Here is a 27,205-nt window from a genome sequence, read left to right on the forward strand (position 1 = left end):
TTTATGATTTAATGCTTCAGAGCCCCAACCCACAATATAATGCAAATCATTTTCTCTGAAGTAGGTAAATAAGACTGAAGAAAAAAAATCTTGCATGTCAGTCCCTTGACAACTTGAGATGGTGGAATAAGTGTTATAGTGAAAGAAATAAAGAATATATCACTGTGTGAACTGGAAAATTATCAGTGATGTATTTTTAAAAAGTTCCTTGGGTGGTGATCTCATGGGAATATGTGAAACTCACTCAATAGCTCAAGCTTACAATCACAGAGCAGAAAAATTTTAAGCAAAATAATCTGAGTTATAGTGCCAAACAGTGTATGGCTAAAATGTTCTATTGGATAGTTGACTATAACTAGCAGTTGTACAACTATTCTTTTATACTTCTCTTTAAACACCATCCCTTGTAGGCTAAGGACAATACATCCTTGTCCTTAGCCTACAAGGTAATAACCACTGTGACCGCAGGCCACTCTAGCACCTGATGGCTGTCTGGAAGCCACTCTCTGTGGGATTAAACATCCATCTCCATGGCATGACTCACTCCATCATATGTCACAGACTAACACAATGCGCACACTTCATGTCATAGGAGAGGTCCTGCATGTCTATGCGTGTGTGTGTGTGTGTGTGTGTGTGTGTGTGTGTGTGTGTTCATATTTTAGATAAGTACCATGCTTGATAGGAAGCAGTGATACGGGCATTACTCATGTAAATCTATTTACACACATTATGGGGATGTGCCTTTCTTATGAGGACAAAAAGCAACTACCCATAACATAAATCATTAAATCTAAGGTCAAGACAGATTTTAAAGATAGAGCAAGGTTAGGTTAAGGCTACGGCAACAGCTAGGGCTAGGCAAATAGTAGTAATAGTTAAGATCAGAGCAAATCTCCAGGAAATGAATGCAAGCCACTATAATGTCATCTGAACTCACTGATACATGAGTATGTGTGTGTGTGTGTGTGTGTGTCTACATCCCATCATCAGCAACAGACTGTGTTTCAGCAGGTGCAGAACCTCGAGGCAAATATGAGTGGCTTGATATTACAGGAGACATCTGGCATGTGGACATTTGTGTGCATACAGTATGTCTGCATATTTTGTGTGTGTGCACATGTAATCCAGGTAACAGTGCACATTTGATGAAAACCTGTTAATGAACATTTATTTTTATTATTTCATCTGCGTTAAAAACAGGTTTAAAGAGATCAAAAACAAATAAACATGCAATCCATGGATTATTGGTTGATTAAAAAATATCTCTATGTACATATATGTTTGAAATTGTAAATGGCTGAGCTTTTATTCTGAAAGTGTCAGTGTGTGGCCCATGTGACTGGCAGCAGCCAACCGGATTCTTTCTGTTCTAACCTGAGCAGTAGTGATGGGAATTCCGGCTCTTTTCAGAGAGCCGGCTCTTTAGGCTCGGTTCCCAAAGAAGAGCCGGCTCTTTCGGCTCCCAAATGACTGCTTAGATTTTAATTTTTTTTAAAAAGCGTAAAATGAATTACTAATGTGAAAACATACATTAGGCCTATATCGAATGTTTCTTTATATACTCAACATATAATAGAGTGCTCCAAATAAAATTATAAAACCAAAGATTATAAATCAGAAAAAACAAGGGTCTCCTAACCTTACTAGCTGTGAACAACAGAGCATATCACTGCAGAGTCAGCTGGTCAAAGGAACCTGATCAGCTGGCCATTCGTGCTATCGGAAAAAAAAAATATCACACAGTTCCTGAAAGCTCAGAAATTGCACTTCAGTCATGTAGTGGTATTAGGATATTTGTTGCCGGAAGTCCGCAAACGCCGGTACTTTTAAAGTACACTTTGTCTCTCCTTTGACATGTTTGGAGGTAAAAGGTTAATATGTGTCCAGTCTTTACTACGTTTTCTGTCACTCATTTTCCTCACCTTTCCCGCATGTAGCCTCGATGTAATGCGCAACTTCCTTTAGCTCTTTCCTGTCTCTGAGCGAATTTTGCAGGAGCCCCTCCCTCTCTGGTGTTTGTTTACTCACTGTGCAGTGTCCGTGGACCCTCCCCTCCCGCTCAGTGTAGATGATCATATGCTACCATTCATCTTAACCAATCACAGCTTCCACAAAAAAAAAACAAAAAAAAAAAGGAATGAAAAGAAAAAAGAAACGGCTCACTATCAGGAGCCGGCTCTTAGAGCCGGATCGTTCGCGACCGACCCATCACTACTGAGCAGAAGCAGCCAGGTCACGTATAGCTGCAGCCAGTGGGGAAAAAAGAGAGTTATCTAGGAATGTTTTTACTTTTGATAAGTTTTTCTTTTTTTTAACTCTATCCTACCCTTTTCAGACATTTATACGTTGCTGAGTGGGACTTGCTGAGTTTATGAAAATGTATTTTATTTCTTTCACGGATGTTAAAACTTGTTAAGATTCACATTGGTGGATGTTTAAAAGCTGGATATTATTGTTGTTGTTATGCCTATGTGGCAATTTGAAGTACAGGTTCAGTTTTTGGACTTGTCTCCCATTTTGGCGGGTGTGCAACTTAATGAGCATCAATTAAGCAAGAAGCTAACTCTTGGCTAATGGTTAAAGCAGCCGATGTTTTAGTTCGCTTATTTGGTGATATTCTGTTTTGTTATATTAGGCTATTTGAGTTGGATCGGAGAAAGTGTGCCGGAAAGTTTAAGCGAGTGCATAAGTTGGACTGTACAGTCCAACTTATGCACTCGCTTAAACCTGCCCCAACGGACCTGATAAATGTGGATCTGCTGATCGGAGTTGATTGCACAAACCGCAATCCGCCAAACGTTGACTGTGTTCATCCAACCTGGTAGGATCTGTCTTTTGCTGGTTAAAATGGTTTAATTAAAGGGCTAGCACAGGATTAACGATCCAGAACATGCGAGGAGACGACAGCAAGAGGGAAGAAAAGAGACTTTCTTTACATTAAGAATTGTTCAGTCTTTTGCTGAATTATTTTGAGTTGTACCCTTTTTGTTTCAATGTTTTACTTTAATATGAAATACCCTGTGTGGTACTTTTGGAATATGATTGCCACTGTGAATCCTTGTGTTGGTTAAACATAATATCGCGGCTATTGAATCCTAGTATAGGGTCGTTATAAGTAGTTATGACTCTAAACGAACTAAGTCTACGTTCACACTGCAGCCTGAAGTGACCCAATTCCGATTTTTTGTGAAATCTGATTTTTTTTTTTTTTTTTCGTGGTCATTCACATTTCCAAATATATGCGACTGGTATGTGAGCTAAACAACCTAAAAGTCAATTTAAACTTCTCGCATGCGTAGTAGAGGAAGCAATAACGTCACATGTAGTGAGCGTGCTCAGTGTTTGCGGAAGTAAAGATGGATCAGGACGTCGAGTGTCAATGACGTGCAGGTCGGATGAATGCGACCTGGTCGTACAGACACAGGTCATATTTGAAAAGATCAGATACATATTGGATTTAGGACCACATATCCAAGTGACCTGGGTCGCATTTGAAAAAAATCAGATCTGTGTTGTTCACCTTCATGAAAAAAAATCACAGGTCTCATAAGGGCCAAAAAAAAAAAATTGGAATTGGGTCACTTCAGGCTGCAGTGTGAATGTAGCGTAAATAGTCCTTGAAGCTAGAGAACTAAAATAGATTTACCAGTAAGGCATTAACTTAAAAAGGAAAAAAAAAACAGAAGCGACAGAACTTGATAAGATGCAAACTACTTAACCTTGAGTAAAGTTGATTTCTTTTGGGTTAAGATAACAGAAAGGGGATTATACACCAGTGTGTTGTTTGTCATTGTCTATTATTTTTGTTGTAAAAATAAATTCCTGCCGGGTAACTTAAACTTATTTTTTAGGGCTGCAACTAAAGATTATTTAGGTGTGAAAATGTTCCCACACCTTTGACAGTCTGTCTCCATTTTCTTTCATTTTCTCCACCCTCCTTTCTGTTCCACTAAAGTTATGTTGTTCACGTTACTTTCTTCTTCATTGGTATTGTTGTTATTAGCAGACAATGGAGGCAACTCTGCCCTATTTATTCCTGTAGTGTATTGCAGTTACAAAATCAAGTACACTACGTGGTTTTATGACGAGTCAACATTAAAATTCTATGTCGACTAATTTTTGTAGTCGTTATCGATTATGTTTCTTGGTCTGTGGTCCTTAAGCACAGTAACCCTGATGCTGCGTTTCCATTAGTACCTACTCAGCACAGCTCAACTTGACTTGGCACAGTTTGTAGGCATTTCCATAGGTACTGGGCCCTTTTTTAGTACCCACTCAGCTGGGCTTCCAAGCGATCCGAGGTGATCTGAAAATGTGAAGCCAAAGAACGACATGCCACTGATTGGCCAGGGAGTGTCATCACTAGCGGAGTCATGAGAGTGACTCCTTCACCAGAATCAACCTTGCCAACCGTGGTGAGAGATGAGATGAGATGAGAAATGAGAACGTTTATCATGAGGTCTCCAAGCTAATGGCTGCTCATGAGTACCATTACACAACACAGCAGTGTAGACAAAGCTAACACACTTTGAGTCGCATACAAATTATGTCACAAGACTTTTGCCCACGTTGCTATATCGACTCCACCCACACTGAGGTGGTCATCAATTGTAATGGAAACAAAACCGTGACAAGTCTTGCAAAATCGACCCACGCTGAGTAGGTACTAATGGAAACGCGGCATAACACTGCTCTCCGTAGCCAAACCTATCACCTGGTCCAAAACCCTGTAACGCCTAAGGTGTTACACATGTGTGCGAGTATGTGAACATCGGCCCTATAGTTACCACCAATTGTGCACTATATGTGTACATGTAAAGATAACACTGTTTTCCAACCTTTTGTTTTATTTGTTGCACAAGTTGCACAAGCCTATGGATCCAGGTCATGGAAGCACATAGTAAGTACATTGTTTTGTGAACACCCTTGCTGTATGCTAGCTGTTAGTAGTACATTACAGAATTAATAACACACTGGATACAATTTTTTTTCATTAATACAAACTCACCACAGCGCCACATACTTATATCAAACTCATCAAATAGGCCTTGTGCACAGAGATACAGGTGCGTGCCAATACCTACATTAATAATAGCTTAATTATTCTTGACTTACTAGGTTGGCCTCACTGGGGGCGTGGTACTTCTCTGTGCCCATACGAACGAGGCCGTCGTTATAAAGGAAAATGCGGAGAGGGTCGCAGGAAGTGACGAGGATGTAGATCCGCAGGTCAAACTTGTAGCCCTCCATCAGGAAGGGCTTGTCCAGGTACTCCTGAACGATAAAGTGCTCCTGCGCTGGCAGCTTCTCACAGTTACGGATAAGTGAGATCCTGGACCGAGAGAAACTTTATTAATCCTCGGGGGGGAAATTATGGTGTCGTCAGCAGCATAATAAAATATGGCATAGTAAAGACAAAAAAGATAATTAAAAAAATGATAGATGGGAGCACAGCGGAGACCGTGAACATGACTGATGACATTGGCACTGTCTTATATACATGTTGAAGCGGGGAAAAAAAAAGGAGGGGCAAACAAGATACAGATTTTATGTGTCTCAACACAATATTTCATTTCAAAGTCATCTGGAAAAGTTGGAGATATTTCTGGCTTGCTGCATATGCCAATACAAGTGATACTTTCAATCTTAACATGCCAAGAATAACTTAAGCTCACTAATCAATAGATGCAGTTGGAAGGAGAAGATACAGTATGTCCTTACTGAGCACAAAATGATTTGGAACACTTAGAATAAAGCTATTTATTAGCATTAATAACTGAGAGACTCAGAGTCATGCCCTGATGGTATTCATGTGAGTCTCCACAGCTCCAGAACCTTCAGTGAAAATATGTATAAATATGAGTGCTATCCAGTCTAGTTTGAACAGTACAAGCTGCCTGGCATTACAAGGCATTCAACCATCCAAAAATTGTGTTACTCTATTCATTACCTTGCCATCTAAATAGAACAGTTTGAAAAATAATTGTCCACGAAACAGACAGGTACAGCGCAAATAATGGTTTGTCTGGGCCACAGTTGGACAGCATCTGGAGATTATTGTGATTTTCTGTAGCCAAACTCCATTCTGTCTAAATGGCACAGTGCATCACATGTTCTAATAGGGTCATTTAGCTGTGCTCAGGTTAATAGCAGCAGACAGTGTGCTCCGTTTTAACCTCCACTCTAATTCATTTGCTTTGGTCTCATGTCACTGGCACTCAGTTCTTATAAAGAGCAGACCATTGCTGGCTGGACTTAAGATGTATTGTATTAGTCTGTGTACAACCATATGGTTGTATGTGTGAGGGGCAACATTTGCAAAACTAGGTGTCTAAAAGTGTGTGTCTGTCTGAATGTGTGTGGCGTATCTAAAGGTGCAGTGAGGGTGAGGGGCCATTTTTAAACAATCCTCCCCTATGCACACACAAAGCAACTGACCTATATCACCATCACTCATAGTTAAGCCAGACTTGGGCTAAACTGATTACATGCACAGCCAGGAAGGCTCCATTATACACAGGCAAGCAGGGACACCGCACACATAAACACAATACAGGGCTAAAAATGTGAAGAAGTGATTGCTCCAAAAAAAAAAAAAAAAAAAGAAGAAAAAAATTTAATTTACGGTGGCATAAAGTCACCAGAGGTCAGAAAGTTTTAGACCCTGGGTAACCACAGCAAGAACATATTCCAGAAAAATAATGTTATTTAGTTTAAAAATTCACCTGCTCAGTCAACTTCATCAGCTTCTAGCACACTGCGCTATTGTTGGTAAGCCTCAAAGGGGGGTTTGTTTACCAAAATCCAGGAGAAGTTTAAATTGAGATTGGGATTAGATTTTGTTTTTCAGGTTATGATTAAATAAAGGTCTTAGCTAAGCATTCCTCCTCCCAAAGGTTTGATTAAAAAAAAAAATCATTACTTGTACATCTACCCAATGAATCAAGAATCAAGAATCAAGAATGCCTTTATTAGTCCCACAAATGGGGAAATTGCAGTTAACAGAACATCCATCCAAAACAAAAACATAACACAGACAGGGGGGGACAGATGTCTGAGGTCATGCAACCGTTTCACAACGGCGCTACCTTTAGCAGAGAGACAGAAAGAGATACATTGGGATAGTTAGGTTCAAAAAAATCATCTCATACTGTGTTCATAAAGAACACCTTACGAGGTTCCAAAAAACACCTCAGCAAAAAGCATATTGCACATATAAAGCCGGGATAGCAGTATGGTGGGTAGGGTCAGGGTCAGGAGGGGACGCAGACGGAGACGAGAGGGTGGGGGCATTGTGGAGCCCAGATGCCAGCTCCCAGGCAAACAGTTTAAAAATTGGATTATCAACTAATGATATAATGTTGTTGTTACTTTGGGTTTATCAAGCAGCGGTGGCTCCTGCCACCTAAGAGACTTCTCTATTATAGACATGCATTTCACCACCCTTTTTATTGCAGAAAGGAACAGAGAAGTTTTTGGAGGGGAATTTCGCGGACGATGTGAGGGGCTCTCCAAACAGGCAGACAGAAAGCTGAATGATGAAGACAGGGTTAACAGTGTTAGTTAGTCGAGTGGAAGTAGCAGAGGAGACGACATGATTGATGAGCCGGGGTGTCAGATAATCACGGCCCACTCTCCCCTGCCTATTTAATTTGGCACTGGAGGGGATCTCGCCTTTTTAAGCTCTGCACGCACTTTTATTTTGTTTCCCTTATAACAAGCTGGGCTTCAGACACAAACAATAACTTCATTTAGTTGGTTGACGGAAAAATAAATTACAGGGGGTAGATATAACTTAATTTCCTGCCGCGTCACACCATGCAAAAAAAAAAAAAAAGAGAGAAAAATCTAATCTTGTGAGCCGCCTGCCGTTGAGTGGTCGAGCTAAACTCATCATCTTTCATATTCTTAATGTATTGCAATAATTCAGCCTTTGCTGCCTTTTATTCTTTAATAAATAAGGGCTTAGTGCAGCATGGAGTTATAAGTAATGCGCACATTATACCAGAAAGGACAAATTCAAAGAGAATTAGAGGGAGCAGTGAAGCTCACTGAGTTATTTGTACTTCAATATCCCCACCTATTGGTGCCAGCGATGATGGCACTCCAGTGAATTTCTTCATACCCACACTGCAGGGATCATGATTTCAAAGAATAATAAGTCAAAAAGAATATTAAGTAAATATCTGGCATTTTCAGCAGTTTCAGGGTTAGGTTTTGATATATATGAGACATAACCCTCCCCAACCCGGTCTGTTTGCCTGGTATCAGAGTTAGGGTTAAGTTGTTCTTCCACCCCCCCCCAAAAGAAAAAAAAAACCCTCTTTAGTGACTGCTGTTGGTTTGGAATAGGGGGCCACAGATTATGCATGGGCCAGCACATGTCGCTACCAGGTCTCCTGCTGTATGTCTCTCCACTGGTTAATAGCCAACTTTAATGTTGGGTAAAACGTTTCTCCACAGGGTCTAGAAGTGGGATCTGTGTCTACAGCTCAACCACAACCTGCCTGACTAGGCTGACCCTGTGCCCCTAGTCACCCCCCAATCAAATCCCACAAATAGAGATGAAGGAGGGGGAAAGTGTGCGAGAAACCTCTAAAGTGCTAATAGACATCTATTAAGTATTAAGCTAAGATTGGGGCCAAGTCCGGGTAAAGTTGAGGCTTAATTCTGGTTAGGGCCTACACCATGGTTAGGGTTACGGTTTTATAAGCCCGGGTGGGTGTCAGACTAGATTTAGGGTTGGTTAAGGTTAGGGTTACCTTCATGTTGGGGCCTAGGGTTTGGTTTTGATAGATGAGACATGACCCTCCCCAACCCGGTCTGTTTGCCTGGTGTTAGGATTAGGGTTGGGGGGGGGGGGGGGGGGGGGGGGGGGGGCAGTGCTTGAGAAAGAAATGGTGCAATATTCAAACCAGATAATTTTGTTTTAAGAGGGACTCATATTCAACAGGTCGAACTTCACAGGTTGTGTTCATTGTTCACTTTGTCTCTGGATGCTTGGAATGTGTACCTAATAAATGTAAAAATTCAACTCCCTGTGCTTACACTTGGTCTAAATACTATATAATTCAACTCTCCAGGAGTCAAAATATACAATGAACGTATTACATCACAGCTATGAGATAGGCTCTCAGCCCATGGGACTGCAAGCATGAAATATGCATTCAGGTACCACAGCCAGCTCATCTTCTGATAAAGTGATGCTATTGAGAGACGGAGTCCCCTGCAGCAGCCATCGTTGTCCATTTTCTAATCTGACTGGTCTCTGCTGATGGTGCCTCATAAAGGAGTCCAATAATCACATGCAGAGACCTTCAGGGAAGGAACTACAGTAACTGCCAGCAACCATGTGTGCATATGTGTGTGTCCTCCAATGGTGGCGATAACCTCTGATTTATGGAGAGTGTGACCATCGAGGACAATGAAGCCCACAATGAGATTCACCACACCCTCTCAGCTCAAATACTCAATCTGGTCGCAGCTATAATGCTATTTCCACAGACACCCATGTCAGGGTCACAAACCTCTTATTGCCTTGTTTTGTTGTGCTCGTCCTCCATTTGCTCTAGCGCTAATTTCCTCCTTCACCCACTTACTTATCATCGCTTTCAGTTACTCTCTCCTCCTTGTCCTCGCTCTGTTGTCCTCTCTCACCCTCTGGATGTGTACAGATTACACTAGGGCACTTGCTAGCCTCTGACCTACCCGTGACCCATGGCTCCGTTGGCAGGTTTGACGATAAAGGTCTTTTGCTTGCGTTTCCTGCGTAGCTCTTTGACGTAGTTCTGAAACTGAGTGTACTCAGCAGGGAAGATCCAGGTTTTGGGTATGAAGTTATAGTCTTGAGGTTGGCACTTAATCATTCTTGAAAGATAAAGAAAAGGGAGAGGGGGTGGAAGTAAGGCAAATTTGTTTTATTCTCAAAAGCAACATTTTGCCCTTTTATAAACATCTGGAGTCTGGCAATTGTAGTTTTTAAAAGTGTGAGTTGTGCTTTCACAGCAGTGTCTAGTAGGGTTTAATCCCGGGATCCGGGATTCCCGGGAAATGCGATCAGAACCATTTCCCGTTTCCCGGGAAACGTTAGACGGGAAACCGGGAAAAAAGTCGCGCGCGTCGATTTGACTTTCAGAAAGAAAAGAAAGCTTCAGAATGTTAAATTTAAGGAAATATTGAGAGAAGGGTTCGTTTAATGCGAAAAGCATTACTCTTCATTTCAGGCACGTTCAGCCTCCGTTTAAGGCTTCAGCCTTCATCTCAAGCGTTTTAATAGAGGTATTACACAGTTGTACTTTTTTCCTCTTTAATTTGTTGAAATCGTAGGCAATGTGTTTACCCTAAGGTATATTGTATTATATAATTTTATATTATTATATATTGTTATATTGCATTATATAGCCTATAAAATATGCCTGCCCTGAACAATAAAGAAATATCTGTTTAACTTCGAGTGTTTCTTTTCCTCGTTTGCAGCCGCTTACTAACAATCATGAATTAGGATACGGGCCTAATGTGTGAAGAAATTATCATGAAATAGATTGCTTTAACATATTTCGCTTTTAAAATGGAGTTGAGTAAAATGTATATTTTTTAGGCTATAAGGATTGGCCAGTTTTTCAATAGACGATTCACAGCGAACCTACTTTAACCCTCAGACACGGTGTTATAAATTTGCTGTTGCCAGAATGGCAATGACCAAGTCGTAGTGCATTACTCAAGGCCCTGTGTTATGCCATATTATAGTGTAGTACGGTAGTTAACTTTTCAATGACTATTACAGCGTTCCACTGGTGGAGATATAGTGCAACAGATGTCGCCACGACAGCGTGGCTGAGCCATTATCAATGCTGTGGAGATGAACCGTATTGTTTTGCACCAGCAATTGTAAAATAGCTTGGTATAATTCCATGTACAATGGAGGAATATTCGAATTATATTTGTTAAGGGAGTGTTGAGGAACGATACAACACCGCATAGCTCGAGCACTCCAATGTACAGATGTAGGTTTTATTGCGTTAATCAAGCCGACGTTACCCCCTACTGGGCATAACAGGACATAGCTGGAAAGCTACCTCTACAATATCACAATAGGTTAAGGCCGACACAGGCTACAGAAGGCCTAATTAAAATAAATAAATAAATAAACTTTTTCCCGGGATTCCCGGGAAATGGCTCGTCATTTCCCGGGATTTGATTCATGTCATTTTCGGGAAAAATATTAAACCCTAGTGTCTAGTTATTTGGCTCCTAAGTGTGCAATGCTACAGACACCCTGTCGTAACTTTTTCTAGTATAGGCATGCTTTCATGCACATCTGCAACTAAATCTGTCTTCTAATTTAGCCTGTGTTGTGCGAGAGAGGGAAAACTTACTTGGCCATGTTTCTTGCAAGGCAGTCTTTTCTGCAGATTTCGCCCATGCCAGGGAAATGGTTAATTCTCTGCAACAGGACAAGCAGACATAATAATGTTGTTAGGGCCATTACACCACTCAATTTCACCCCCACCCCTTCATAAAAATGAGCACATTAAAGGCAGCAACCTGAAGTGAGCTTACGATGTTCTGACATTTATGCCCAATTACGGACTCAAAACAAAAAGGTGACGCTGAGACCTTTCTTAACCTTTATTTAGTTTACCGTGATTTTTTTTTTTTTTTTTTTTTTTTTAGATACTTTAAAGGTTGGGGAGGGAAGAGGCGAGAGAAAAAAAAAAAAGATCAATCTCAACTCAGAGGGGCCAAGGTAATTGGTTCTGCATCGCAAGCTCCTGCAGTGACACTTGAATGAATTGCTTTGAATGTGCCGAATGGGAGGTGGGGGTATAGGGAAAAACTCTAGGTTTTCTGTATTCTTTGACCAAATGAGCCTGAACAGGGGCGTTAATTAGGCTCATATGAAGTGAAACTTGACAGCAAACTCTCACAGTACATCACTAAAAGGAAAAAAGGAAAAAATTAAAAGAGAGGGGAAAAAGAGTAGGAGAGGGGAGAAAAAAAAAATACAAGAATGCAGAGGGTAAAGGGAATGCGTGATTATTATCCAAACGAGACAGACATAATTAGGGATTCGGAAGAGATTGCACAATTATGCCAATGCTGCGAGACGACATGGCTCGTGAGGGGAAATCAAAACCAATTGTTGAGGGACTTCTACTTTTCTTCTGAAAAATTATCTCATGAAACACCAAAGCAGCATGAGGGAGCACTTAAAAAAAAAAAAAAAAAACTAACATCACCAGTTCTACGTGAAACATTAGCCACATTACAACATGTTAAGCTGTTACAGTATTTGTAATATTCAATCTACTTAGCTGAACTCTTGCTGCCCCTTTCCTAACAAGCCATACTCTTCCTGACTAGCCTGTGATTTAATCGATCATTAGTGCCCAGTCTAATCAAATAAGCGCTCGAGAAGATGGATAGCTAATGCTCAGAGCTGACTGGGAGCAGCCAAGTTCACTCAGCAGGGCAGGGGGGGTCAAACAGAGTTAAGATCACTCTCAGACCAGTACAGAGAACTCAGAACAACCCTTGTTGTTTAGGCCCTTCTTATCAACATCATAGGTGACATCTGAAACCCTCCCCACCATCCCCTGCTGCTCACAACTTGTCAGTCTACCTGTCAATCTCTCCATCTCTGTGGAAGATGTTCTCTCTCATTGTGTCCACCCCTCTTTCCTATTTGCTCTCCCTCTGTTACCTCTGACAGTTTAAAGAAGCACAGTTAGGCAGATTCAGTCTCCTGCCAGCTTATCTTTTTTTCCTTTTGTTCAGTTATACACTGCTCAAAAAAATAAGGGAACACTAAAATAACACATCCTAAATCTGAATGAATTAAATATTCTCATTGAACACTTTGTTCTGTACAAAGTTGAATGTGTTGACAACAAAATCACACAAAAATCATCAATGGAAATCAAATTTATTAACCAATGGAGGCCTGGATTTGGAGTCATGCACAAAATTAAAGTGGAAAAACACACTACAGGCTGACCCAACTTTGATGTAATATCCTTAAAACAAGTCAAAATGAGGCTCAGTATTGTGTGTGGCCTCCACGTGCCTGTATGACCTCCCTACAATGCCTGGGCATGCTCCTGATGAGGTGGCGGATGGTCTCCTGAGAGATCTCCTCCCAGACCTGGACTAAAGCATCCGCCAACTCCTGGACAGTCTGTGGTGCAACATGACGTTGGTGGATGGAGCGAGACATGATGTCCCAGATGTGCTCAATCAGATTCAGGTCTGGGTAACAGGCGGGCCAGTCCATAGCTTCAATGCCTTCATCTTGCAGGAACTGCTGACACACTCCAGCCACATGAGGTCTAGCATTGTCCTGTATTAGGAGGAACCCAGGGCCAACCGCAAGGGCTCTGAGGATCTCATCTCGGTACCTAATGTGCTACCTCTGGCGAGCACATGGAGGGCTGTGCGGCCCTCCAAAGAAATGCCACCCCACACCATTACTGACCCACTGCCAAACCGGTCATGCTGAAGGATGTTGCAGGCAGCAGATCGCTCTCCACGGCATCTCCAGACTCTGTCACGTCTGTCACATGTGCTCAGTGTGAACCTGCTTTCATCTGTGAAGAGCACAGGGCGCCAGTGGCGAATTTGCCAATCCTGGTGTTCTCTGGCAAATGCCAAGCGTCCTGCACGGTGTTGGGCTGTGAGCACAACCCCCATCTGTGGACGTCGGGCCCTCATACCATCCTCATGGAGTCGGTTTCTAACCGTTTGTGCAGACACATGCACATTTGTGGCCTGCTGGAGGTCATTTTGCAGGGCTCTGGCAGTGCTCCTTCCGTTCCTCCTTGCACAAAGGCAGAGGTAGCGGTCCTGCTGCTGGGTTGTTGCCCTCCTATGGCCTCCTCCACATCTCCTGGTGTACTGGCCTGTCTCCTGGTAGCACCTCCAGCCTCTGCACACTACGCTGACAGACACAGCAAACCTTCTTGCCATAGCTCACATTGATGTGCCATCCTGGATGAGCTGCACTACCTGAGCCACTTGTGTGGGTTGTCCATCTCATGTTACCACGAGTGTGAAAACACCACCAACATTCAAAAGTGACCCAAACATCAGCCAGAAAGCATAGGTACTGAGAAGTGGTCTGTGGTCCCCACCTGCAGAACCACTCCTTTATTGAGTGTGTCTTGCTAATTGCCAATAATTTCCACCTGTTGTCTATTCCATTTGCACAAAAGCATGTGAAATTGATTGTCAATCAGTGTTGCTTCCTAAGTGGACAGTTTGATTTCACAAAAGTTTGATTTACTTGGAGTTATATTGTGTTGTTTAAGTGTTCCCTTTATTTTTTTGAGCAGTGTATTTTATTAAATTGTTATAACACATTTAATGATTCTTATTATTAATTTTTTTCTATTTACTAATGCAACTGAATGTTCACTTTCAGCACTTGTATACAGTATTATGGACTAGTAGTATGGACTATTATTGCACAATGTAAATATTATAATCTATAATTCCATGTAAAAGTGTGTATAGTATATAGTGTATAGTGTGAATTACTTATTTTTATTTTTATTCTTTATTTGTGTGTGTATATATGGTTGCAGGTACAAAATACATTTCACTGTGCATTGTACTGTGTATAACTGTGCATGTGACAAATAAACACTATCTTAAAAATCTTAAATATTATATACACTTTAATTTGCCTTCCAGCTACACGTATAGCAAAATTTCTCCACATATCACCTTGTTTCCATTTGTTCTCACCTCCTTTTTCATATACTCACAGTTTAATAGTTGGCTTTTGGTGGAAGAAAAATATATGTAAAGAGACTCATTTTCCCCTCTTAGTTACATCAACCTGTGTTACTGTGGTATACACAGTACCAGTCAAAAGTTTGGGTGAGTGTGTCCAAACAATACATATTGTGTGGGTAGGATTGCTCTGCATTTCTCTCTCTCATTCTGTCTTTCTCCACAGCTGGGGCTACTCCCCAGGTGATTCCAATTCTGGTTAAGGACACCTGATATAAAGAGGTGGAGAGGAGTCACCGTGGAAGAGAGAGTGGTGGCAAGGCCAGTTCAAACAACAGTGGTGCCTGTGTAGATGCTCTGTTACTCCTGTGGTGTAGAGTGAAATATCTGGTGGCCGATCCCAGATGTGTTCCGGGTTTTCGTGGGAGTGATTTTTGTTTGAGTATTTGATTGTGGGTTTATTTTGTTGCCAGTTGCATGAGCGCTGTATTTTCTTTTCCCCTAGCAAGACAGGTGGCCTCTCCCTTTTGGAGATTGTTTTGTGTTCTGGCCTGTTTTTAGCCTTTTTCTTGTAAATAAACACAAATGGTTTTGCTTTCCTTGTTTATTTTCCTGATTGTATGTTGCTCCCACGGCCCCTAGACCCACGGGATGCGACATACGGTTTGTGGGGGCTCGTCCGGGATACCTTCCTCTGGGGGATGTCATCTGGAGGTGCAGTGTGTTATGTGCTCGACTTCCTCAGCTAGTTAGGGGAGCTGAGCCGCAGGTTTTTCCATCAAGCGCTCAGTTATTGTTTTGTCTTTTTTATTTCTGAGGTAATTCTGGGCGGAGAAGTTAATTCTCTGGCGGGGGTAGGCGGTTCAGGGGGTTGCCCACTGTGTTTTTGCCTTTAAAGTCGCCCCGAGCCCGGTACGCCTCGGAAGGTAGACAGGCAGGGTGCAGATTAGGCAGGTCTGGGGAAGTTGGGCGTAGGGGTTTCAGGTGGTTGTTGTTTGTAATGTTGGGTTTGACCTGGATGGTTTTGTTGCTGCTCCTAGCCTAGAGAAGTTGGAGGGCTGTAGGAAAGCTGACTCACTGGCACTTCCGAAACAGTATAATGTTCCCTGTGCACTGTCACTTAGGAAAGACGATGTGCGAGATGCACTTGTTGATCGCTTAATTAATAATGGAGTACGTGATGCACCAGCAGAGACTGAGTCGCTACTGGAGGAGGGGACCAAGCCGCAGCCGTTGGCTGCCACACATGCCCAGCAGGGTGGCAGAGTCGGGGGAAAGCTGGTCACCTTGCCGCGGTTTGATCCTGACTATGCTGGGTCATCAGGAACTCGATTAAGCCAATTAATCTGAGTAAAATTGCAGATGGCTCATCTGAGCATGGAAAGGGAAAAGGAGGAACATGAGTTTCAGCTTAGGAGGGAGTTGGAATTAAAGAAGCAGGAAGCAGACACTGTGCTCAGGATGCGGGAGTTACAGCTGCAGAGCGGTTCTGTGGGTGGAACCCCATGCGACCGCTCCCACTCTGTATCTAATACCACCAGTGCATTTGATGTGAGGCAACACATTTCTTTGGTACCCACGTTTTGTGAACATGAAGTAGAGTCTTATTTTGGGGTGTCTGAGCATATAGCATGCTTTACACTGGTCCAGGGATGTGTGGGTGATTCTCTTACAATGTAGACTGTCGGGGAAAAGCACAGGAAGGGTGTGCATCTCTCTCTATTGAGGACAGCTTGAGTTATGATAAAGTAAAAAAAAAACAAAAAACGCTATATTGAGAGTGTACGAATTAGTGCCAGAAGCCTATAGACAATGCTTCTGGCACCTCCCGAAAGTGTCAGGACAGACGTTTGCGGACTTTGCCCAAGAAAAAGAATTATTTGACCAATGGTGTACTGCATGTAAGGCAGAGGATCTGAACTCTCTGCAGGAGTTACTACTGATAGAGGAGTTTAAGAACTGTGTGCCGGAACGCATATCAAATGAGCAGAAGGCATCTACCTTAAAACAAGCTGCATTTCTTGCAGACAAGTTTGTGTTTGCAAGAAACACTAGCCTTGGCTTTTCACTAAAGATTCACCTCCCAGTAAGACTCACCAAGGCAGTGAAAGCGTTAGAGCTCCATCCCTTGTACATGGTGTAAAGACTAAGGAGCTTTGTTTCTACTGTCACAAACCTGAACACATAGTGGCTGAATGTATTGCTTTGAAACATAAACAGCAAAGGATACACAGCCCACAGGGAGTAGGGTTAATTAAAACTGTTTCACCCCAGAGGCCAGATACTAGTCAGATAAAGGAACCAGGATCATGTTTTGAGCACTTCCTCTTTTACTATCCTGAGAGATACGTGTGGGTCTCGGTCTCTCGTCTTAGCCGATGTCCTTCCTGTCAATGAGGCTTCCTCTTGTCATGTTAGCATACTGCTACAAGAAGTAGAGATCGGATACATGCAGGCTCCCCTGCTTCAGATGTGTGTCAATTCTAAACTAGTCAGTGGATAGTTTAATGTTGCTGTTCGAAGGTACACCCGGTCCATGAAGTAATAAACACACCAGTGTCAGGGCTAGATGAGCTGTCTAACTGTCATCCATCTGTGTTTCCTGCTAATGTCCCCACTTGAGCCCGATCGTGCAAAACGACAGAGGATACTGAATTAGCAGACTCCTGGCTGGCGGCAGAGTTTGCTGGAGAGGGTGGCTCGAGTGACGGGGTTGGTGAGAGTGCCAGTGCTATGCAACCTAAGCTCAAAAAGGAGAGTTTGTCGTACGCACTGTCACCAGGATTGTCTGTGACATGTGAGACATTCATTAGTGCCCAGAAGTCCGACCCTGATTTAGCCAAGTGCTTTGCAACTGTAACTGACCCAGATAGAAAGAAAAACTGCTCGTCCTCTTACCTAATAGAGGATGGAGTCCTGATGAGAAAGTGGACATCTCGTCAGGGAGAGGTGACAGCAAGTAGAGACGGGGATGACAGACCCACGGGATATAATATGAACTGAATTTTAAAAGGCCAGTTATTCATTGAGGTTTTACATGTTCAAGTACTGTATACAAGTGCTGAATGCAATTCCATCTTTAATTCTTGACAGCTAACATTCATCACATTTTCATTTAAATTATTCAGAGACTTGTGACATAGTGCTTTAGTGGTTTGTTCTGATTACAAGTGTGTAAAAAAAAAAATCTAGAATGTCAGAAAAATGCTTAAAAAGTAGAGCTTGAAGGAAGATATTTAGTTTTTTTTTAAACAGGAAAATCGATTATAAACAGCATGGCTGTTGCAATCTTTAAATGCTTTCTTCAGACACCGTGCACTGCACTGTTTCAGTCAGAGGCATCTCTCCCATTTTTCTAATTAAATTCTTAGAGAAAATAAAATCTCACCTTTCCTACTCAAATATTACAATCTCTTTCTGATGTGTTGCTCAAAACATTCATTTCCAAAAGTTGCAGTCATCTCCTGGGAGTACACCTGACAGTCCACTACATCCAAATTCTCAAGCTGCTTTACTGTAATACACTGCAACGTTCAAGAGCCATATTTTCCTGGTCAGCTGATCAACTGAACCCTTATTCAGAGCATACAAGGTCTTCTCTCTAACCTATAGGATATTGTGCCACCAACAAAGAGGTACTGACTTGACATGGTAACCATGCGGTATACCTGATAATTCCTGAGCTCAGCAATTTTCTCATGCTGCACAGCTGAGTCGTTCCAGATGAGGTTGGCAGTCTCATCGTCATCACGGGTCTTGATGAAGTCTAGTTCGCTGATGACTATACGAACTGGGGGAAAACACTTTCATTAGATTGTAATCCATTAACAGAATGAGCCATGCAGTCACTTAAATAAACTTTACATACACTCTGATCTTGGGAAAACACCCCCAGAGGATTGACTATACATATTCACAAGGGCAAAACAACTCAATGATATTGATGCAAAATAAGAATAAGAAATGACCTGGACCCGGGAATCAATTATTTCTGCTTTGCAGATCAATATTTCACTCAAACATTTTGCTCGGCTTAAATTTTGTTTTTGAATACATTAGGAGAGAAATGAGACCGGGAGATTATAGATCAAAAAGCTCACAGCAATATTTACCATTCATGGAATGGTTGCAGAGCAGCCAATCGTAATGCCGCTCTTCAAAAAGATAAATTAATTGTCTGTAATGCATTCAAATCCCACTGGAAACCCCATAGTATGAGAGATAGGTGGCAAGCCCATTTGGACATTAATCCAACAACTATTCATTATTCAGAGAGTAATGAAAAATTCATATGCCCTAACGAAACAAGGTATTAATTAATTTCTTGAAAGCCTCCACAAACCTGGAGAAGGCTTGCCTAATGTTGCGTGTTTCCGATGTGACTTCATCCATCTGTTAACGTAGGTAGAGGCTCACAGTGTTTTGCTAACTGGAACAGGAAGGGTTTGCATCACAGCAGGCCTGTGCTTGCAGTTATTATCAGGGCTTTGGATACAAAAAAGCTTTAATTGGCCTTTCTTACACATCTTATTAAACAGACATCTTTAGGGTAAAGAGTTTGCATTCCCTTCTCAGTGTGTGTGTAAAGCAGATTTCCAACAAGATACTCCCTAACCTTTAACCTTTTCTCGTAATGCAATCAATTCTGGAACAGAAAAAGACAGGTGAAAAAAAAAGGTAACAGCAAAAATGAGCCATCTATCTGGCCCTTAGTGTTAATTTCCCTTCGAAATAGCCGTGCACTACTCTCAGAATGGCCACTGTGAGGGTCTCGTCACAGCTAGCTGACTGACTCACAGCTGGACTTCCATCTACCTACAGGATCCCAGCAGCCTCCAACTTCTACTTTCTGCTGCTGACTCTTTAGTTTCATAGGTTGTAGTTCACCCCTGAGAGCTTTGCTGCCACACAGTATATTGAACATGGGAGGAATGCTTACAGTGCTCTTTCAGCCAATCTAAAAAAGCTCACCTCTAAGTTAAATTACCTCAACAGAGATTTATGTTATGTATATGAGCCCAAGCTGTCTCTTTGAGAACTGTTTTTGCTGGACTGCAACTCTTTTAGTTTTAATTTAAGCTATTAAATAAAGCTGGTATACAATCCAATGTAGCAAATGAGATTTTATTGTTGAGAAAACATTGTGATTGGATTTTGTGGCGTTTTGACAGACTAAGCCATACTGAGGGCTGTTTCTGAGATTAATAGAAATTCGATGTGTCAGAGAACATTAATTTCACCTGCAGAAACACAAAATGTTTGTCTCGCTCACACATGAAATTTTCATGAGGAATTCGTCAAAATAAAGATTCAGAAGCTTGAATTTCAGAGACTCTGGATAAAACACATTGTAGTGGAATCTTTCACAAGCTTCTCAGGTATGATTTTTTTTTTTTTTTTTTTTCTTTTGGTGGGGGGTGAAATCAAAATATTTTATCTTTCCCGATTTCATTAGTGTGTATGTCTGTCTTAGATCTTATTGATTTCAGCTTTTTATTAAATTTGTTTCTAATAATTTCAAATGCTTTGCAATATTAATGAAAGTAAATTACAATACCAATTTCATATTTTGTGCCAGCGACGTTGGCGGTGATAGTGCCTTTCTTCTTTTTGGTGTGCACCTTCCTCTTCCCACTGCTCTGGTAGGAGCCCACAGATGGCCTGTTCATGGGGGACGCTCCTTGATCCTCTGGAGGAGAAGAAAACATGCAAGAAGGCTAGATACAGTCACAGCTTGTGCTCCAGACTGACTCTTCTAATACATTTTCTTCATTTCTGCAGGGGATTTACTTTGGTGTGTTTAGGGGGCTAGAATATAAATGCTTTAGGCATCTAGTTTGGTGTAACTCCATGCATCATGATCCCTAAATTATGTGTGTTAATGTGTACTTATATATGTGATATATAAGTACATTGTGTGTGTGTGTGTGTGTGTGTGTGTGTGTGTGTGTGTGTGTGTGTGTGTGTGTGTGTGTGTGTGTGAGAAAAAACAAAAGTTGAACCTCTCTTACTCACCTCCATCATTGGGAGGGGAGGGCATCTCAGGGGTTGGAGGAGTAAAGGGACAAGCCAAGCTTTCTGCCAGGCTTGGCAGGTGGGCGGGCCTCACAGGGTGCTCGCAGCACCCCCAAGGACTCTCTCACACTCACACTAGTTAGTCTTCCCTGTCTAGGGCTGTGTGGACGAAGTGGTTCAGAACGACCCAATGGATCATCTGAGCATCTCCCTGGCACCTTTCAGCTGCACAAACAGCAGCAGAGTGTGAGTGGGCTTGGAAGTCAGAGGGGGGTAGCGGTGGTGGGGGGGAGTGGGAGAGGGAGAACTTCTCAAGGGTCTGCACAACCCCAGCTTATTTACAGCCCCAGGAGGAGAAGGGGGGGGAGGGGGGTGGATAGAGAGGGGAGTGGGTAGGAATGCCTGTGGAGGAGAAGAAAAAACATATTTTACTGCTGCAGAACAGTAGTAGTAGGAGGGCTGCTCAAAGGGTGACTGCAGTGCACAGCGTGGCTCAGTGTGTGCTTTGGACTGGAGCGCACTGGACGTGCTTTTTGATGTAAAGCAGCTCCAGCAGCAGCACACAGGCGTAACCCTGGATACATTAGTCAATCTGACACTGGACAGAGAGCTTAGTGAGAACTCCATACAGCAGCGACACTGCAATACTACTAATGAGATAAAGCTGTGTGATGGCTACTGTAATAATTGGTATTATTTGGAATCACTGTGAAATATTAATGTGGACGTCTAGTAAAGAGTTTTCTGCATCTCATTGTGTCTTGTGCCAGCTGGGTTTAATTGTATGCCTGGGAGGTCACTTCATTCAAACAGATGGTATCTTTACAGTGGTTTGTTAAAAACATGCCGTGGGCTATGAACAGTGTGGGAAATTAACACCAGTCACCAGCCAAATTCTGTTATTATTTGGCTGTGGTCAGAGAGTGTGTCTTTAAACCCCTTTTGAATGTAATCAACAATTATGAAGATTAAAACGGTTGCTGCTTCAGTAGCACAGTGTCTCAGTGATTAGTACTGTTCCCTCACAGTGACACAAGTTCATTTCCTGCCTTTTTGTGGGTTTGTATGTTTTCCTATGACTTCACCTGTCCATGTGCTCTAGCTTTAAAAATAAAAAAAAAAAAAAAAAAAAAAAAGCAGCATCAGGTGGACTGAAAACCTAAACTGCACATGTGAATCTGTGCAACTTAATCCAGTGATAGATTAACAAGCAATGTGTTCACACAGAGCTGATTTTTAGGTTGTGGTTATGTGTTGCACTGGGCATGATCTTATCTTGGTTTTGAGAAATCTGTATATACTATATGGAAAGTGGGATACTGTGGTAAATTATCACCTCATTTAGAGTTCCCATTAAAATGGTGGGAAACTGAATACACCTGGACAAAGATTAAAAGAAACCTGGCAGGGCTTCCTTGTCAAAGTCAGCACTCTGACTTATCAGTTGAACATCTCTGTTCTGAATCAGATTCTCTGAGCTGAATATTCATTCATCAACCTCCGCTGCTGTTACTAGCCAAGCCTTTGGCAGCTATAGTGTCTATGCCTTAATTTAGTGTAGCAGCTATCTGAATGCTGTGTACCATGTTTGCGGCAATAAACAACAAGAAATTCTCCGGGTCATGCAGCGTCACCACTTGGAATGGTAATCAAAAACTGGTTCTAGTTGAGAACCAATACAAAAGTATCAAATATGAATCTTTGGCCCCCAAACTGTGGCATGCTTTTCTTTTTCTTCTTACAGATTGCACATTGAAAAACAAACATAAAATGCTGTTTTGTTTTTTTTTTCTACTGCGTCCTCATATTTGCTGTAGTCATTTTTTTTTTAAGGCACAAACACATTTGTCCCTCTAATTTTTTTTTTACTTCTTTTTACAAACTTGGGGGGAAGTAGCTAGAAATGCAGGGAAGGAAGGGTGTTTCTCAATGATGTCAGGGCTGCAGCGCCATCTGGTGGCAGATAACTGCATAAAATTCAGGACAAACATTTACCGGCACTAGGTATCAATTAAAACCTTAATAATTAGACTAACCGACTAGTACTTCTGGTACCTACTAGTGACAATAGCAACGATTACTCAACTAGTCACGCACATCCCTAGAAATAATAATATGCACATGGCAGTGAAGATTTTGCAGGTCATATGCAAGCATGTTTTGTACTCCATACTGTGTTCAGACTGTGATTTAAAATAAAATATTTTTTGATAACGTCGAACTTGATAATTTTGCATAGAGGTGAAAGATAACAGCTGACTGTATTTTATATTTGTTTAGTTTGTTTATTATGAATCTCAACAAAACTAGGATAGGATTAAAAACCTGGATGCTTCTTGTTTTCTTATATAAACTATTTCACCCACTCCTGATTCTCAGTCAGGAGCAGCGCGTGCAGAAGCTGAATTCTGAGTCAACAGTGATCATTACTAATGGTCTGACAGTTTTTAATCTCCACAAGAACTTGCATGATAGATGAGAAGGGTTCTGAGACAATTAACAACACACTGCGTTTGTTTTCCTGGGACTTGCTTATTTATTTATTTATTTTTATTTTTTATTATTATTATTTATGAATTACTTTACCTCTTGGGGGTCTATAACAATATTTGAATAAAGCAGAAATATCACTTTGTGGCTGACACAGTAGTCAAAATATTTCAAGAGGTCTCAAAGACAAACAACTTGTCATTTAAATGTTTTCTGTGGTGTTTTGTGTTGCATTTTTGACAATGCCAACTTCCATATAACATTGCATGTATTTTAAATAAAGTGATATGATTAAATGGTCTGTGAAATATAATGCTATATACAATACAGTGCCATGAAAAAGTATTTGCCCTTTTGTGATTTCTTAGATTTTTACATATTTGTCACACTTACATATTTCTGATTATGAAATAATTTTTAATATTAGACACAGACAACCCAAGTAAATACAAAAATGCATTTTTTAAATAATCTTGTCATTTATTAAGGGACAAATAGCTATCCAAACCTACCTGGCCCCATTTGGAAAAAGTATTTGCCTCCTAAACCTAATAACTGGTTTTGCCACCCTTGGCACCAAGAACTGCAATCAGGCATTTGTGATTTGTGGCAATAAATCTTTCACTTTGCTGTGAAGGAATATTGCCCCACTCTTCTTTGCAGAATTGTTTTAACAGCCACATTTTCAAGGGTTTTCAAGGGTTAAGGTCACGCAAAGCAGCTTAGTCCATGAAGTGATGGCTGGACATCCTCCTTCAGGATTTTCTGGTAGAGACGTCAGAATTCACGGTTCCATCAATAACACCAAGTCATCAGTTTTTGTCTCATCAGTCCACAGAATATTTTCCTGAAAGTCTCGGGGATCATCGTGATGTTTTTTGGCAAATGTGAGATGAGCCTTTGTGTTCTTTTTGGTCAGCAGTGGTTTTCTCCTTGGAGCTCTCTCATGGATGCCATTTTTGCCCAGTCTCTTTCTTATTGTTGAATCATGAACTCTGACCTTAACTAAGTCAAGTGAGAGCTGCAGTCTTTTAGAATGTTGCTCTGGGTTCTGTGGTTAATAGTTGGAGGGGGGGGGGGGGGGGGGGGGGGGGGGGTACTTTTTCCCATAGGGCCAGGTAGGTTTGGATAGCTTTTTTTTTTCTCTTAGTAAGTGAAATCATCATTTAAAAACTGCATTTTGTATTTACTCAGGTTTTCTTTGGCTAATATTATTTGTTTGATGATGTGAAACGTAAGTGTGACAAATATGCAAAAAGCTAAGAAATCAGCAAATCAGGCAAATACTTTTTCACAGCACTGAATAAAGAACACATAAATCATAAGAAACATAAACCAGTGACACTACATCTGCAGTACACTGTCTCGGGGTGCCTCTATTGCAGTTCATAAAGAGATCAACAGTAGCCTCTAGTGGTGAGAATACACTGAAAAGCCCATTTCCTATCGACCAGTGTTTACCTTCCACACACGCACGCACACTCCTGTAGTAAGGCTGAGCACATGCACACAGGCTAGCCTGCAAAGCAACCTTATCGATCCTATCAGCAGCCTCTGGACAAATTAGAATGAGGAAACAATCTGATTGCATTGCTTGATCACTCAGTAGTCGTCACTGTCAGCCTTTTGGTCTGTCTGGGGAGAGCACACGGCATTGATCCTGGGACGGACAGAGACTAAAGTGAGCTCAGCAGAGAGGGAGGGAGAGCAACAACAAAGAGTCAGGGTGATAAAGTGAAGCAAGCTGTGCTGTTGACAATCTGCCCCCACCTCCCAGTGGTGTACCGGCTCTCTGTACAGTAGGCAGGGAATACCGTCTCTATAGGAGCAGTGGGCCTTGGTGTCACGTGAACCCTCAGGAACAAGGGTGGAGCTGACAAGCACATATGATGCAACAAAACACCTACAAACATATGCGCAGAAAGTGCACACATTGTCTAGTGCAGTTAATTTGAAATGAAAATTATACACAATCCCCAGGCAACTGCTGTTTTGTTACTCTTAATTACTCTGCACAATATTGCAGAGTTGTTAATTCCTAATTTGAAGAGGAATTATTTTAGAGCTTTTTATGTGTTTTATCAACATTTCAACATTTATCATAATTATTTTCAGCTATGGCAGACATTCGAAATTACATTTTTTAAAATTTAGCTACTATAATAAAACATAATGCTTTAATATTGCTAATTTACTACATATTGACAATTATTAGTGGTGTAAACCTCAGTGTTTTAGATCTGAAGCATCAAAGACAAAAATGAGAGATGCATGTCTCAGTTTTTAAGTATGTCTCTAAATATGTCACTGATTATGTAATTTAATTTCCCTCCTTTTCCCTCTTGGAAAAAAATGTTGACACAGATTTTTATCCAGGCTTGTTTCTGCTACCATATAAGGTCACAGGTGAGGCATTTTGGTAGTACAGTGATGGATGATCCAGCAAAAGGAGACCTTCCCTTGTTTAGCTCGTTTGTTTCGCTGGTAGCGCTGGCTATAAACCATGAGATGGCCTGATTTTACTTGCACTCACTTGAAAGTTGAGGTTTCAGCGTAATTCAGCAAGAGTCAAAAACCAAACACTACTGTTAACTGACTGAGGGCCCAAAGCAGGAGTCTCATTATGTGAAATTAATACCCATGCTATTCTTCCAATCAATCTAAAATTTCATACATCATATTATAAAAATGTTTCAGCTTTTAAATTTAGACGGCGTAAAATTTCAAATGGGACTTAGAAAGAATGGTGATGCTGTACATTAATAATCCATACTGCACTTTTCTACTACAATTTACTGCATTGTTTTCTCCTTGCAGTTACTATTACCTGCTTCTCCAATGCAACTCTACCATATATGATACAAACAAAATGAAGCTACTTCCTTTAAATCATTGACGCTTTAAGCGGCCTCTTCCATAAATGTGCCACACTCAGCAACCTTCAAAAAATGGCAGCAGTCGAATTTTTGTAATAGCCACAGGCCCCCTGTAGTGAGACCTGGCCAGGACCTGAGTAGCCACGGGTTAGTTAACCTGGTGACTCACATTTCTATTTAAAGGGTTTTGGAATAAATAGGAACAGCAACAAAATCTGGTTTAGAGGTTGTAATAGCTACTTGTCACTTTATTTTACTGGCATTATAAACCGTTATTAATATTAGCCTCTATGCAAAATAATAATAAATCTCTTCCACTGAGTGAAGTCTCAAATTAATCTTGTTGCAGTAGCACATTTTCACCAGCAGGGTGAGCCAAAGGGCCACTAGAGAATGTGCAGAGCGTCCATGAATGCAGACCTGCTACAGATGCTTAGCTCATGTACTTTCCCTCCCTGCCACACAACACAGAAAGGCTTCATTGTAGTGATTCAGCTCTTCATGCTGCTCAACAAATGCACATCTGTCTTTCAGGGCATTGTTATGCAGAGTCTTCTCCTTATTATCCAGCACAGGTGGTAAATGTGTAGTCATGTTACTGGGTGTCATGGTTTTCTCTCAACACAGGCGAGGTGAAAAAGTAAAGGAAAACCCATGAATACTTGACCCATACACTGGTTCTGTTTTTACTGTGGGGGCATCTTGCTGGTATGATCTGCAGTTCTTCTTTATCCTTAGAGGGAAGTGCAAATTGTGCAAAGTTGTTCTGAGTGACCCCGCTTAACCCCATGATAACACCTTTCTGTCATGACAGGAGTAATCTCTTCCAGGATTATATTATCTTACGATCATAGGATAAAAGCAAATCATTCTCCAAGAGTACCCCCTTTTTATATCAAAAGCAAATCCACAAAGACCACACAAGTAGTCTGAAAGTAGTAAGCCAAAAGAAAAGCTGAGCTTAAGCAGAAGGCTGTGCTTATACATGACAGGTTGTGTCACACCTATTATACAAGTCTTTTAAACAACCAGTGGTACATCCCTGAGGGAATTGTTTTATATTCCTCCGACCTAACATGAAACTACAT

General features: G+C 41.3%; 1 protein-coding gene across 1 annotated transcript in view; it reads right to left on the minus strand.

Annotated features, from left to right (window-relative positions):
* The window catches only part of ttll7 (tubulin tyrosine ligase-like family, member 7), a 93,294-nt gene that overhangs the window by 63,103 nt on the left and 2,986 nt on the right, over nucleotides 1–27,205 (minus strand). Inside the window, 6 exon segments of the mRNA XM_030728123.1 lie at nucleotides 5,119–5,335; nucleotides 9,712–9,870; nucleotides 11,379–11,446; nucleotides 18,405–18,526; nucleotides 20,294–20,425; nucleotides 20,752–21,153. Coding sequence (XP_030583983.1) covers nucleotides 5,119–5,335; nucleotides 9,712–9,870; nucleotides 11,379–11,446; nucleotides 18,405–18,526; nucleotides 20,294–20,425; nucleotides 20,752–20,776 — 723 coding nt within the window. The 5' untranslated portion in view covers nucleotides 20,777–21,153.

This window comes from Archocentrus centrarchus, chromosome 4, assembly GCF_007364275.1.
Source record: "Archocentrus centrarchus isolate MPI-CPG fArcCen1 chromosome 4, fArcCen1, whole genome shotgun sequence".
NCBI classification, from domain to species: domain Eukaryota; kingdom Metazoa; phylum Chordata; class Actinopteri; order Cichliformes; family Cichlidae; genus Archocentrus; species Archocentrus centrarchus.